Genomic DNA, 11908 nt, shown 5'->3' with positions numbered 1-11908 from the left:
GCTCCAACACTTCTCACTAGTTGAATACGTACAACTCGAGGATCAACTTATTGCAAAACGCTTATTCAATCGAGCTAAATGCTTCAAGGCATCCTAAGTCTTCTTAGATGACAGAACATACATCTCTAGGTCAAGTTCCTACTGAGATATTAAAGCAACATGCAACAAGCATTCAGACAAAAGTAAGACCACACTTCAAAGTAAACATGCATTTCATAAGTGCAAAATACGAACTGCCTGAACACACTCAGGAAACCAGTTCCTTCAAACTATCGAACTGCCACTTATGTAGAAACCAGTTAGTCCAGATCTCAAAACTAAAGCGATAAATAAAGCGAACTGCCCAAGCTACCCCAAGTTATCAGCTCTTAATGTATATGTCCTGGGCCATACAACCAATAGTAAGGTGAACTATCTGGGCAAGCCCAGGAAACCAGCTCTATTGTATCTCCACCACTTTTGCACATGATTACAAATTCAAGAGAGACGTTAAAAAACTTCACAACTCTCAAAGAAGAAGAAATCAAACAACATGGTCAAAGGTATCAACTTGCAGAGGGTCCAGCATAGGAGATGAGACAGGTTCTATGGCGGTCGCAACAAGAAGGACAACAGTGTTCATTTCCAGCTCGCCAACAACAAGCAGTAGATCAACAGAGGCAGAGGCAACAACAGAGGGCACTACATTAAGAGCATCACTTATATCTTCGGGTGAGTCATTCTCTCGTTCACCCAAAGCCCACGTTCATGCTCTTCTCTGAGCTGCTCATACTTCTACTCCAGCTCTTCTAGTTCAAGGCACATATCGTCATATGCCTTTTTAGCCTGCAGCGTGACCCCCTTGCACTTCTGGGCGAAATCGTTAGCCGTGGCTAACTTTCCCACCAGGTCGTTCACCTCGTTGACAACTACCGTCTTCTCCAGAGTCATTAAGACGAGCTGCGCCTTCATAGCGTCCAACTCTTTCTTCTCAGACTCCTGCACCGCCTGAACAGACGCCAGCTCGTCCTTCAAAGCTTCGACATCACCTTTCTCCATCTTAGCAAATTGAGTCGCCGTCTTTAACTTTTGATAACCAGCTATCAACTGCAAAAAATAAAAAATAAAAAAAGGAATCGCAACATCACACAAGTGCACATCCTAACGCAAATATATGAAAGAGTGGAAGATCAGTCCAACAATGACAACTTGACCACTTACCAAACAGTGCACCAGGTCCATAGCCCTTAGGTTTTGTTCTAGACCCTTGGAATCAAGATCCTTCCTACCTCCATCAAGCGTCATCCCCTCCAGTAAACAAGTCGCTATAGGTGCAAACATGTAACTAATGTTTGACCTTTACAAGAATTGCTTTTGTCCCGACCTCTCATTCACATACTCCAGATTGTGTTCCAGAATGTCTTTACCTTTACCAGAATAACTCTTCCCACTATCATTGGCAACCATTTTCTCCTTCACCCTGCCAGCAGTAAGGATCGGAACAATTTCAGTACCACCACTACCCAGAATACTAAAATCGACATGGGCCCTCGACCTCGAACTATGCATGGTCTTCCCACCAGTTCACTCAACACTACCAGCACCAAAGCTGCTCCCAACAATGTCCCCAAGCCTTTTAGCGACCTTCACAGCTCGACCATCAGACTCCTCAGCCTTCCTCTTTAACGTATTCTTCCGCTCACGAAGACTGGCGGCGATGTCATCCAGGTCGAAGGGGGCGTCCACCTGCCCTCTCCCCCTTGAAGCAACTTCGGACCTTTCACCTTCAGGTCGCCTCACTGACCTACTACCACCAGCCCCACCGCTAGCTGGCTCCTGTGTAGACCAGCTCTTGTTCTTAGCCTCCCTACTGACAATACCACTGTCTTCACGCTCCATGCTTGAGCCACTTGATGATGTAATCACGTTATGACCTTTGAACCTCTTCTTCTGCTATTTCCTCTTTGCCCTGATCCCGCGTCCTCCTCTTTCAACACAGTAGTTGGCTATTTCAAGCAACTTCTCTCGCTTCTTAGCACGAGTCAGACGAGCAAACTTCTCTATCACACTATGTCCTTTCCTTCTGGCAATAGCGACCTCTGTAACATTAAAAAGGCAAAGGTCATTCGTTATAGCACATACTTATCAACATACAAAACAGGGGCATAGTTCAACCAAACAACCTAGTACATACCAGTAAAATTACAAACCCTAGTCTTAACACTAAACCCAAAGGTACAATAATTCCCAACTATAAAAAATGACCTCTTCTCCCAGGGTTCGTTACTAACCCCATCTAGAACGCTAGACCTATGTAAGCTAAAGTTGTTAGCTCTAGATCGTTTCACAACAAAATGCTCAGCAATATTTGCAACACCCATGTTGTATTCTCCACTTTCATTCAAAAGGTCGAATACTTTAAGCAAACGCCATGTGCTTCCAACGAACTGGCAGGGCGCTTTCTCACATGAATTTAAAAACTCACATGTCAGCCTAGACAACGGTAACCTCAACCCCGCTCTCAGTTGCCCCTCGCAGTTAACCACACCATAGTCAAGGGGGACGAACGCGTTACTAAAAACGCCAGTTCGTGAATCTCCAAATCGCTTATACGAATATCATACGCACGCCTCAAATCACCAAAGATTTTTAGAGCTCGCTTGTCTACTACCTTAGGAAGCAAACCACTAGAGGATGATGCAACCATATCACCAGAACTTCTCGCCACTGTGACCACAGAATCAGAACCAACCTCCTCTACTTCCTCACTCAATGAAACATCTCGAATCTCCTCAGATCGAGTATCATCTGAGTCAGACATACTTCCTTTTCTTGTACATCTCACCAACAACAAATAAATGACAGCTAAAACCTAGTGAACCCAACAAAAAAAAAATAGCAAAGTAAAGGAAACGCAAAGCAAAAATGGCAGAAACTAACCTGTGCCTTTCGAACTCAAGGATGCAAATGACGAACACTTCAGTTCTCCAGGCGTATATCACAAGTCACTGGTTCGTTTTCCAAAGTAGTGCAATCATTTTATTTAGCCCTAACGTGCCATGTCTCCCCATATTACGAGGCGGTTCAGTTGCAACATTTCAAATCAACCGTCCCACGTGTCATCCACGTGACAACTTAAATCTCTCACCAGATCGCTATCCAATACCAAATGACCTACTGAGAGGGGGCTGTGTGAGGGAATAATATACACTTCTAGTAAATATTAAGCACGTGCCCAACACACCAGGATGGTAACACTCATCTAAGTGTCCAGGTTGCTAATGATCAGTTCATACAGGTCAAGCGACCTAGTCAGCACCCTGAATGTTATCCCCTCAGATCGTCCGCATCTAGAACGGTAAGCATCCATAACGCTCATATTGGCCATCACCCCAACGACTAGTAATATATGGCCTGGCTGTCACCTTAAAGACCTGAGCTACAGGTGCGCTCGCCATCACTCCACCATAGGACGCCTTTATGGCTCTTTAAGTGCCATCAAGTCCAGAACTTGATTGGATGCGCGAGAGGGGGAGACGCGAGCACCCTCATCTATATAAAGAAAAGGAAGAACTACGTCTAACCTTATTCAAGTCTCCCCCAGCAGAGAAAACTTGATACGTAGTTAGTTCGTTCATACGAACTCGGTCAAATCCAACCCAACCATCACATCTTTCTCTGATTGCCTACGTCTGTAAGATTAATCCAAAACATACCTTTACATCCAGTAAAGAGCGTTTACTACAATTCTTGTATCGATCATATTGTTTTCCTTCAAATACCGAGCTATTGATTCCCTGTTCATAATAGTTTCTTCCAACACTTTCTTCTGTTACCACAGCAAGCTGTCGACCATTGGAGTAGAAATTGCTAGATGGTAAGCTTAGTACGTGGTTTTGGTTGGGGAAGTCATGAACTACGCCAAAAGATCCATTCATGAATAAAACTGAATAAAACTGATTTGTTTTATTTTCTTTAAGGAGGGTAAAGTTGACTTTTTCTACTAATACAGGGTTAAAGTTGACCTTTCATCTGGATTTTAGTGAATTAAATTAGGGTTTAAGGTTTTAGGTCTTGTCTCTCTCTAAAGAGTTACTGTTACTTTGACGTCTACTAGGGTTTAAGGCCCTTCTTTAATTACATTTTTGGAAACTTATTAGTCAGGTTTTCAAGTTTTTTCCGGGTCAGGTAATAATAACTTGACAATGCTATGCTTTTTCTTTAACACTATTATAAAACTACACAGATTTTTCTTTATTCTTCTCTTGCCTTAAAAGGTATACACAAGATTATTTTTTATCAAATCTTGAATGGGTTTTCTTAGACTCAATCAATAGTTTGTTTTTTTCATTATTTTTTTGACGTTACAATTGTTTTGTTGATCATAGATTTAGGCTTGGATACATTGATACACACAACTGTTAGTTATTAACCCGACCAATTAAATCCTGTTGTTGATATGACTACACCTGTTCTTCCACCTCATTTTTTTCAACCAACACCTTTTGCGTCTTCCGGGGATGATTCTGTTGGATTTTGGCCTGAAATCCCAATTAACAACAATGACAGACCTGTACCACCTTTGAAGAGGCCTAGAAACTCTGAAGCTACTCCTTTGGTTCCTGTTCCTAATCATAATATGAATTTGAGAATACCCCTTCCACCGAATCCGTTAGCTAACAGAAGGATGAACAAATTGTTTTTCAAGACACGTCTTTGTGAAAAATTTAGACAGGGTACTTGTCCGTACGGGAGTAGCTGCCATTATGCCCATGGGATAGAAGAAATGAGGAAAGCTCCACCTAACTGGCAGGACATAGTTGCTTCTAATGGGGATGACCGAATGGTGAATTGGGAAGAAGACCAAAATATTATCAATAGAATGAGGCTATGCAGGAAGTTTTATAATGGGGAGGAATGCCCATTTGGGGATAGGTGCAATTATCGTCATGAGGATCCACGCAAGTTTAGGGAGACTTCTGTGATAAGTATTCGCACAACAGGACCACCTATCGATGATGGACCCAAGACCGAGCAATCTGATCGTAGTGAGACTGTAAACTCCAGCGTTGATGGTAATTGGATGAATTTGAAGCCTGCATCTTGGAAGACAAAGATGTGTAACAAATGGGAGACTACGGGTAACTGTCCTTTTGGTGATAAGTGTCACTTTGCTCATGGCCAATCAGGTATTCCAGCATAACCTTAATTAGCATTGTTTGCCACATAATTCCATATTTTCTATATTCTTGTTGTTGTTTGTTTGCTTTCGTATTTGTGTTTTGGAGGTACAAACAGACACTCGCTTCTTTTATTTAACAGATTAGATACATATTTTCCATATATATGTAATGTAAACATGTAATGGATTATCTTCACATGATATGTTAGGATTTGAAGGAGTGGCACCTGCACAACTCTTCAAGTGGGTTGCTTTCCTCTTTTACGACATTTGAATGTTGCTGAAGTTGATTTTTGGAAAATCTTACCAGTGTAATTTATTTAAGATTTGATGCTTGATAAGTTTTGTTAGAGAGGAACTTGTGTTGAATTAACACACCCACCCCAAACAAATTAGCGACCATGCACGTACAAAGTTTTGCAAAGCTTTGGCAGTCCGCAGTTATGTAGAATACTATTGCAAAAGAAAACGCTATGGTATGTTAAAATATTACAAATTGGTCAAGATCCCATTGGTAAGATGGAGATGTCTTTGTTGTATACTACAGCTGTAGGTTCAACGTGTCTGTCATAGCTTGAGGAAACTAATCATTCTTTTCTGATACTTGAAATACCCTATTACCGTCAACTTTACTCTTTTTCTTCTGTTTCATTCAACTTCTATCGTAAAAAATAGTAAGATCAATGAAGAAACTGTACTTGGGGTCTTAGGCATAGAAGCTCCAATAGAAAGGAAATCAATTCAGAGAGACGAGTGGAGAAAAACTACTCCATTTGTTTAATTCTTGGGGACTGATCTCAAGTTTTTCTTTCCCCTAGAATACTATAGGGAAATGATGAAGGCTGTGTCGAATACCGACAAGAGCCTATGGAGGGGTCAGGTCAACCATCTGTGTCATGTGTGTGACAATGATAAATCCTTTCTTACATATTTCATTGAGCAGAGTCTAGACCGTCACATTGAAGGGCATCCGCCCCATTACCACCCTTCATTGTATAAGTGGTAGTTTCTAAGTAACATGGACACGGTTATTATGTCGGTATCAGACATGGGGTCAGTGGATATTTCATATTTATTTTTACATGGATATTAAATTGTTTACAGAAATTTAGTACTCATTCGATATTGTAATTTGCCAAAACTAAAGTTACTTGTTAATTCAAATTTCTGAAAAATCGTTTTTATTATGTGTATTACTTGTTGGTAATCTGCTATTAGTCATGCTTTGCGCTCATTTTATATTTGTGGACACCCATGGGTGTTCTAAATTTAATAGCAAGCATACAACCTTGCGTCTAAATATGTAAGGACATGAGTTGTGTTGAAAGAGCTGGAGTGTCAGCCTCTGTCTCTCTCGACTTGGCACGTCTCTCTCTTTCTCACGTATAAACCAACCTCTGCGTATATCCATTGTAATATTTCCAGCCAAAAGAATCAGGGTTGTCAATCTCTGATTTAGATCTACCTCTCTTTTCCGGGTGGTCCTTTTTCTATTGTACAATGACGTAATCGAAAGAGAGACAAATTATATGAACAGAGCTGTGATTTTCAATCTCTTTGAAGGATCTATACACTTCTTTTCATAGGTAGAGTGGATCTATACACTTCTTTACTTAGTATTTTTGGGGAAGATCTGTTATTTCTTGAAAGAATGGAGTGCTGTCCTCTTCAATGTCACTGTACCTAAGTATGTGGCCGCTTGGGTTCACCCTTCTCTTCTCATGACGCATTAGCACTCTTTAAAAGAACAAGAAGATAAATTCCTATCAGGTTTGATGTTTCATCATGCACTGACTGCTGGATTGTATCTGATTCAATCATACCACGTGATTTTATGAACTCTTCTGATAGGATAAGTACATAGTCCATAATTGGTTATAGTCTTTTTTGTTCCGGTTCTCTTCCATAGCTCATAGGGAACACACAGCTTCTTTAAGATTAGGACGGAATTTTCTGGTAGCAAAATCTATAATTGGTTAGCAATTTCCTACTTCCTCTTCTCTTCTACAGCGCGCGCTGGAACTTCAATTTCTCTAAGATTAGGTCATCGCTAAATTTCTGTCCAACTTAAAAATAAAAAGGAAAAAAGAAAAGAAAAAGTAAACTATAACTGAGAAGAACAGGGCAGGAAAAGAGTTTTGCTTATTAATGATACTAATATCAGTTCATTGTGCTTGTTCCCTTAAAATGTTTGACCAATATATTTTCAGTCGAAGTCATACCTTTGGAAAGGAAAAAATAAATTTTTCTGTCTCATTAAAAAATTTCCCTCTTTGTAAACATTATGTAGATGATTAATATGATTTATCTTTCATGTATGGCTTTTAAAGATATTCATATTTACTTGTATTATCATATGGTTTTACAAGTAACAGTGAAAAGAGAGTATGGAAGTATTCTTCAGGTTAGATTTCTGATTATGATGTTGTTTGCTGCTATTTTGATTCACAGAGCTGCAGAAGTTTGGTGGTCATAATGAAATAGAGATGGGTAAGGTAGGTGTAGCTCCACCAAAACCTCTTCCTAGTCCTGCCAATGACGCATCTCTAGATAATACCGTGGCAGTGGCTTCTAAAAAGCAAGTGTTAGAAAAATTCTTTTCGAAATGGAAAGGTCCAGAGAAGATTAGCCGAATCTATGCTGATTGGATTGATGATATACCATTAGTAAATCAATCACCAAGCAAAACAGAGAACTGAGTTAAAGTTTAAATAGATATCTACAGAAAAGTTATTCACAAACACCCAATTTTGTGATTTCCATGGTTTTAGCTACAAGTGTATCAGGGGCACAGGAAGGAGTGCATTGTTTTCAACATGTTGACAGACCAAACATTTCCAAATTTGAGAAATAGTGTTTTCTTCTGTTCTGAATATACATTCAGATTACCTACATTGTATTCTTTCCTTCTCATCCCTGCCATTGGGAGGGAACATTCTTTTTGCAATATAGTTAAATGTCTGCAATTGGAAATCATTGGTTCTCAACATTTGCGCAGTCAGTGTTTCTATATCTAAATGATTTGATTGATGCTCTCTTTCTTTAGATTGTTAACCACCATTGTGTTGTTTTTTTCCTTGTAATAGTGCAGATGATGGACAATGTAGTGAAAAACAAGTAAAAAGGAAACAAGATATAGCAGATAATTTGCAACCATTTCGAGATTGCTGCAGTTATAGATTCAGTGTACTATAATCAGTTTGTGGTTAACATTGATCATTGATTGGTTGGGTTATGTTTTAACTTTTTAAGGCACATTGTTGTGTTGCTTTGCGTGCACCATTCTCATGTCGAACTGTCAAAGCAACAACAGAAGTAGTGTGCATTTGATAATCTTGTAGCTAAATAAAAACACAAGGAACACCAAATACTATAGAAAAGATTGTCCCAATTAAAGTCCGGATTTCATTAGGACGTCAACTGATTCTAGGACAACTGGATTATTTTTCTAGGGAAGAAGAGAAAAGAAAACAAATAAAATAGGAAAAGAATGACTGAAATGGGTTTTAGAGTTCACTTTTACTTACTAGATTTACAAAGTTATACAAAAGGCGTTTATAGAATCAAAAGTCTCAACTTACAAATTTGCAGAGTTATAGTAGCATTTCCTTGGATAAACTCTGAAGAACAGGGAGAATTTTTAAGGCACAATTCAGACTCCTTTCAACAGGTTAACATTATCTTCTAGAGTTCTAGTTGTAATCCTCTAATTTCCATTGGTTCGAAGTTATCACTAAATGTATTCTGAACTTTCGAAGTTTCAAGCTTGTTCTGCTTCTGTGAAACAAGCACAAGAAGGTGGAGCATACTGCTACTCTGCTAGTAAGCTATATCATATTCTTTCCTCTTCCAGGAACATGGAAACTACTAGATTAGGCACTAGTAATTTATTGTAGAAGTTATTACCAGTTGATTGTGACGTATGAGGATGTCAATACTTTTCTTATGTTTCCTTTTGCTGCAAAGATTCATTCTTTATTTGTCAGCAGTGCAACGAGTCCATGGGACCTACGGTCTCAGACATGCATCCTCGCATTGAGTAGGAGGGATATATACCAAACGGGTGCAAACTGCACAGGATCACATTGCAACCTTTACTCGTAAGCATTCCCTATGCAAGCTAGAGTTTTTCACCCCCACGTAGGCTCAATTTCTTTTGTTTTCTACCGTTTTGGTGAAAAACAAGATGAGGCTGTCCAATGCAAAGATGAGTTTGAATATCGGACGAAATGTTTGATTCGTCTGAATGTAAAAATCGAAAAAATGTGCCAGACGGAATGAAACATCCGTCTGAAGTTAAAAAAAAAACCGAAAAAAATCGAAAAAACACACGAGACGGAATGAAACATTCCGTCCCGAAAAAAAAAACACATGAGACGGAATAAAACATCCCGTCCGAAGTTCACAACTCAACTACTTTCTCGGTAGCAACTGCTACTCTCGTTTTCACCTAGTCACTGTTTGAAAAATAGATTTGCACAAATCCATTGAGATGAATGAGTAATTTTTCTCCCAAGTTACCCCATTTGAAATGAAATGGGTTTCACTTTAAACAGTCCTTAAAGAGGTAAAGAGAGAAAAACTTTTTCGTTTGAAATAGTGTATTATGCCGAAAAGGTGTGACCCTTTTGAAATGTGCACTGGTTTAAAATAGTACATTATGTCGGAAAGGTGCGACCTTTCGAAATAGACACTGGTTCAAAACAGTGTTTTATGCCGAAATGGTGCGTTCTTTCGAAATATGCGACTTTTCAAAGAGGTGTCTAACTTTTTCAAAGAGGTCACTGTGCTGTTTCGAAAAGGCACTTCTCACCTATAAATAGTGGATGAGTTTGGAGAGAGACACACCAGATCACACAGAGCTCTGATTTTTCTTTTCTCTCTCTGTTCTTAGTCAAATACTATGTTGTGTTCGCTGATTCTATAGAATTGAAGTGCTAGCTTTCTATAGAAGGAAATCTGTTTTATCTTGAGAGACAGTTTCCCATCAACCTTTAAACACCATGAAGAAAAAAATGTCTTAAGGACATAGTGATCATCACTAGGCTCGAATTTAATCATTGGTAAATTAAGTTCATTCGTTGAACTAAAATGTTTGTTTGTTTGTTGAAATTAAAGGTTTGTTCATGATATATTTGTTATATCAATTTGATTTCTTGTTTACTTAACAATAAATATATTTTTGGAATAAGTTTCGTACAATCTTAAGACAGATTACTCATTCATATATATCTCAATAGATTTGTGCAAATCCATTTTTCTAACAATCCCCCATATGAATGAAAATTTGACTTTTTGTTTACTTAACAATAAGTATATTTTTCGAATAAGTTTCAATCACAACTGACAGACTTTGTCACCCTTGCATTGGGCAAGAGTTTTTTCTCAAAAAACGGGGAAAATTGTTAATTTCCCTCCATAGTGACTGTGATTGGGAATACTCTAAGCCCTATTCAGTATACTTTATGCTTTTTTTTTTTTAATTTATATATACAGATTAAATGAAAAAGCCAAAATGTTGAACCATGATTTTGTATTTTTATATAGACAAATCACATATTGATGAATGATGATCTAGGCACAAACTACGAATTAGTTTAGTAGGTAAGCGGGCTTGAAATAAAGCTTGAATACCAAGGAAGATAAAAAAAGAGGACGTCTAGGGTGCGTTGGGTGCACCCAAATTTTGCATGCGTAGGATTTTCAGCCACATATTTTGAAGGGTAAAACCGGAATAACTGGGTAAAGAAGTTCCAATTGTGTCACTAAGCTACCCATTAAACTACTAGTTGCAGCATACTTTAGTTAAACTACTACATATAGCATATATGTTAGTATCAAACAATAAATGACATATTGAATCTAGTGAACGAGATTAGGCACAGCTGGAAGAGGAGATAATGTTGATGGAAAATTCGGTGGGACAATTGGAGCTTCAGGAAGCACCTGTGACCTATTAGCTTGAGACATAGTTGCATGTGGCTTTTTGAAGGGTGTGGTGAAGTGTTGGGGTTTATACCAATACCAATCGATTTCCCCACTACACATGTATTTTAACACAATTTAACTCTAGACAAATTTTTAAATATCAACTACAACCTATGCTAACATGCCCAACTCGCTAAACAACTATTAACAACAGATAATAATGTAAAGCAGAATTAAACGCATACCACAACACAAAGATATACTGTGGTTCGGCCAATGATGTCTACTTCCACAAGAGCTAGTCCTTTTATAAAGTGAGAAGGAATATTACAATCTCTCATTTCAGTCTCTCACCTTACTAGATCACTCTTATCTTTTTATAGGGTTATCTCTCTGTAAAAATTATCTCTCAATCTTGATAGCTTTCAAGATTGAGTTTTTTCTCTTTTGTGCTGTCTATCGTGTGTTTGGTTTTGCCAAAAACCCAAACTTATGATGCAAAACTCGCGGTTCCGCAAAAATAGAATCTTGCCAAAATAGGCATGGGCACGTTGCGTGCTCAGAATTGTACTACAACGGCGTAGGGTGCGCTCTTGCCTTGGACGATGTCCAGGCGCTTGAGTGCTAGGTGCGCTCCAGATTTGCCTATGCAGGGTGCGGGGTCATGCCTTGGACGATGTCCAGCTCTTGGCCAGGTGGTGCGCGCTCGAATGGCATGTGGATGGAGGGCGCCGCTTCTATCTTCTCCACACAAGCTGAAAATGAATTTCTCTCCTCTCCTCATGTGAGGGATAACTCTAACATGAAGCACTGTGTTGA

The 11908-nt window shown here is 38.9% G+C and overlaps 2 protein-coding genes across 3 annotated transcripts; one reads left to right on the top strand and one right to left on the bottom strand.

Moving 5' to 3' along the window:
- Positions 1-194: 194 nt before the first annotated feature.
- Positions 195-3843, bottom strand: LOC147510315 (uncharacterized). Its single transcript, XM_086602317.1, has 3 exons — positions 2920-3843; positions 1201-2078; positions 195-1086 (listed from the first exon to the last, which is right to left on the bottom strand). Exons 2-3 carry the CDS (start codon positions 1318-1320, stop codon positions 775-777), a joined length of 432 nt encoding a protein of 143 aa, XP_086458443.1. The 5' UTR covers positions 1321-2078; positions 2920-3843; the 3' UTR covers positions 195-774.
- Positions 3844-4077: 234 nt separating this feature from the next.
- LOC147510314 (zinc finger CCCH domain-containing protein 39-like) lies at positions 4078-8440 on the top strand. 2 transcript variants are annotated; one of them, XM_086602316.1, is made up of 2 exons: positions 4078-5168; positions 8248-8440. In XM_086602316.1, the coding sequence occupies exons 1-2, from the start codon at positions 4439-4441 to the stop codon at positions 8280-8282; spliced, it is 765 nt and encodes a 254-aa protein (XP_086458442.1). In that variant the 5' UTR covers positions 4078-4438; the 3' UTR covers positions 8283-8440. The 2 variants fall into 2 exon arrangements, with proteins under 2 accessions (XP_086458442.1, XP_086458441.1); XM_086602315.1 differs by lacking the exon at positions 8248-8440 and adding an exon at positions 7613-8191 and having other exon boundaries at positions 4084-5168.
- The last annotated feature ends 3468 nt before the right edge of the window (positions 8441-11908 follow it).

This window comes from Coptis chinensis, chromosome 3 (assembly GCF_015680905.1).
Source record: "Coptis chinensis isolate HL-2020 chromosome 3, ASM1568090v1, whole genome shotgun sequence".
NCBI lineage: Eukaryota > Viridiplantae > Streptophyta > Magnoliopsida > Ranunculales > Ranunculaceae > Coptis > Coptis chinensis.
Note: the sequence above shows the minus strand (reverse complement) of the source record. Positions and strands in the feature narration are given on the sequence as shown.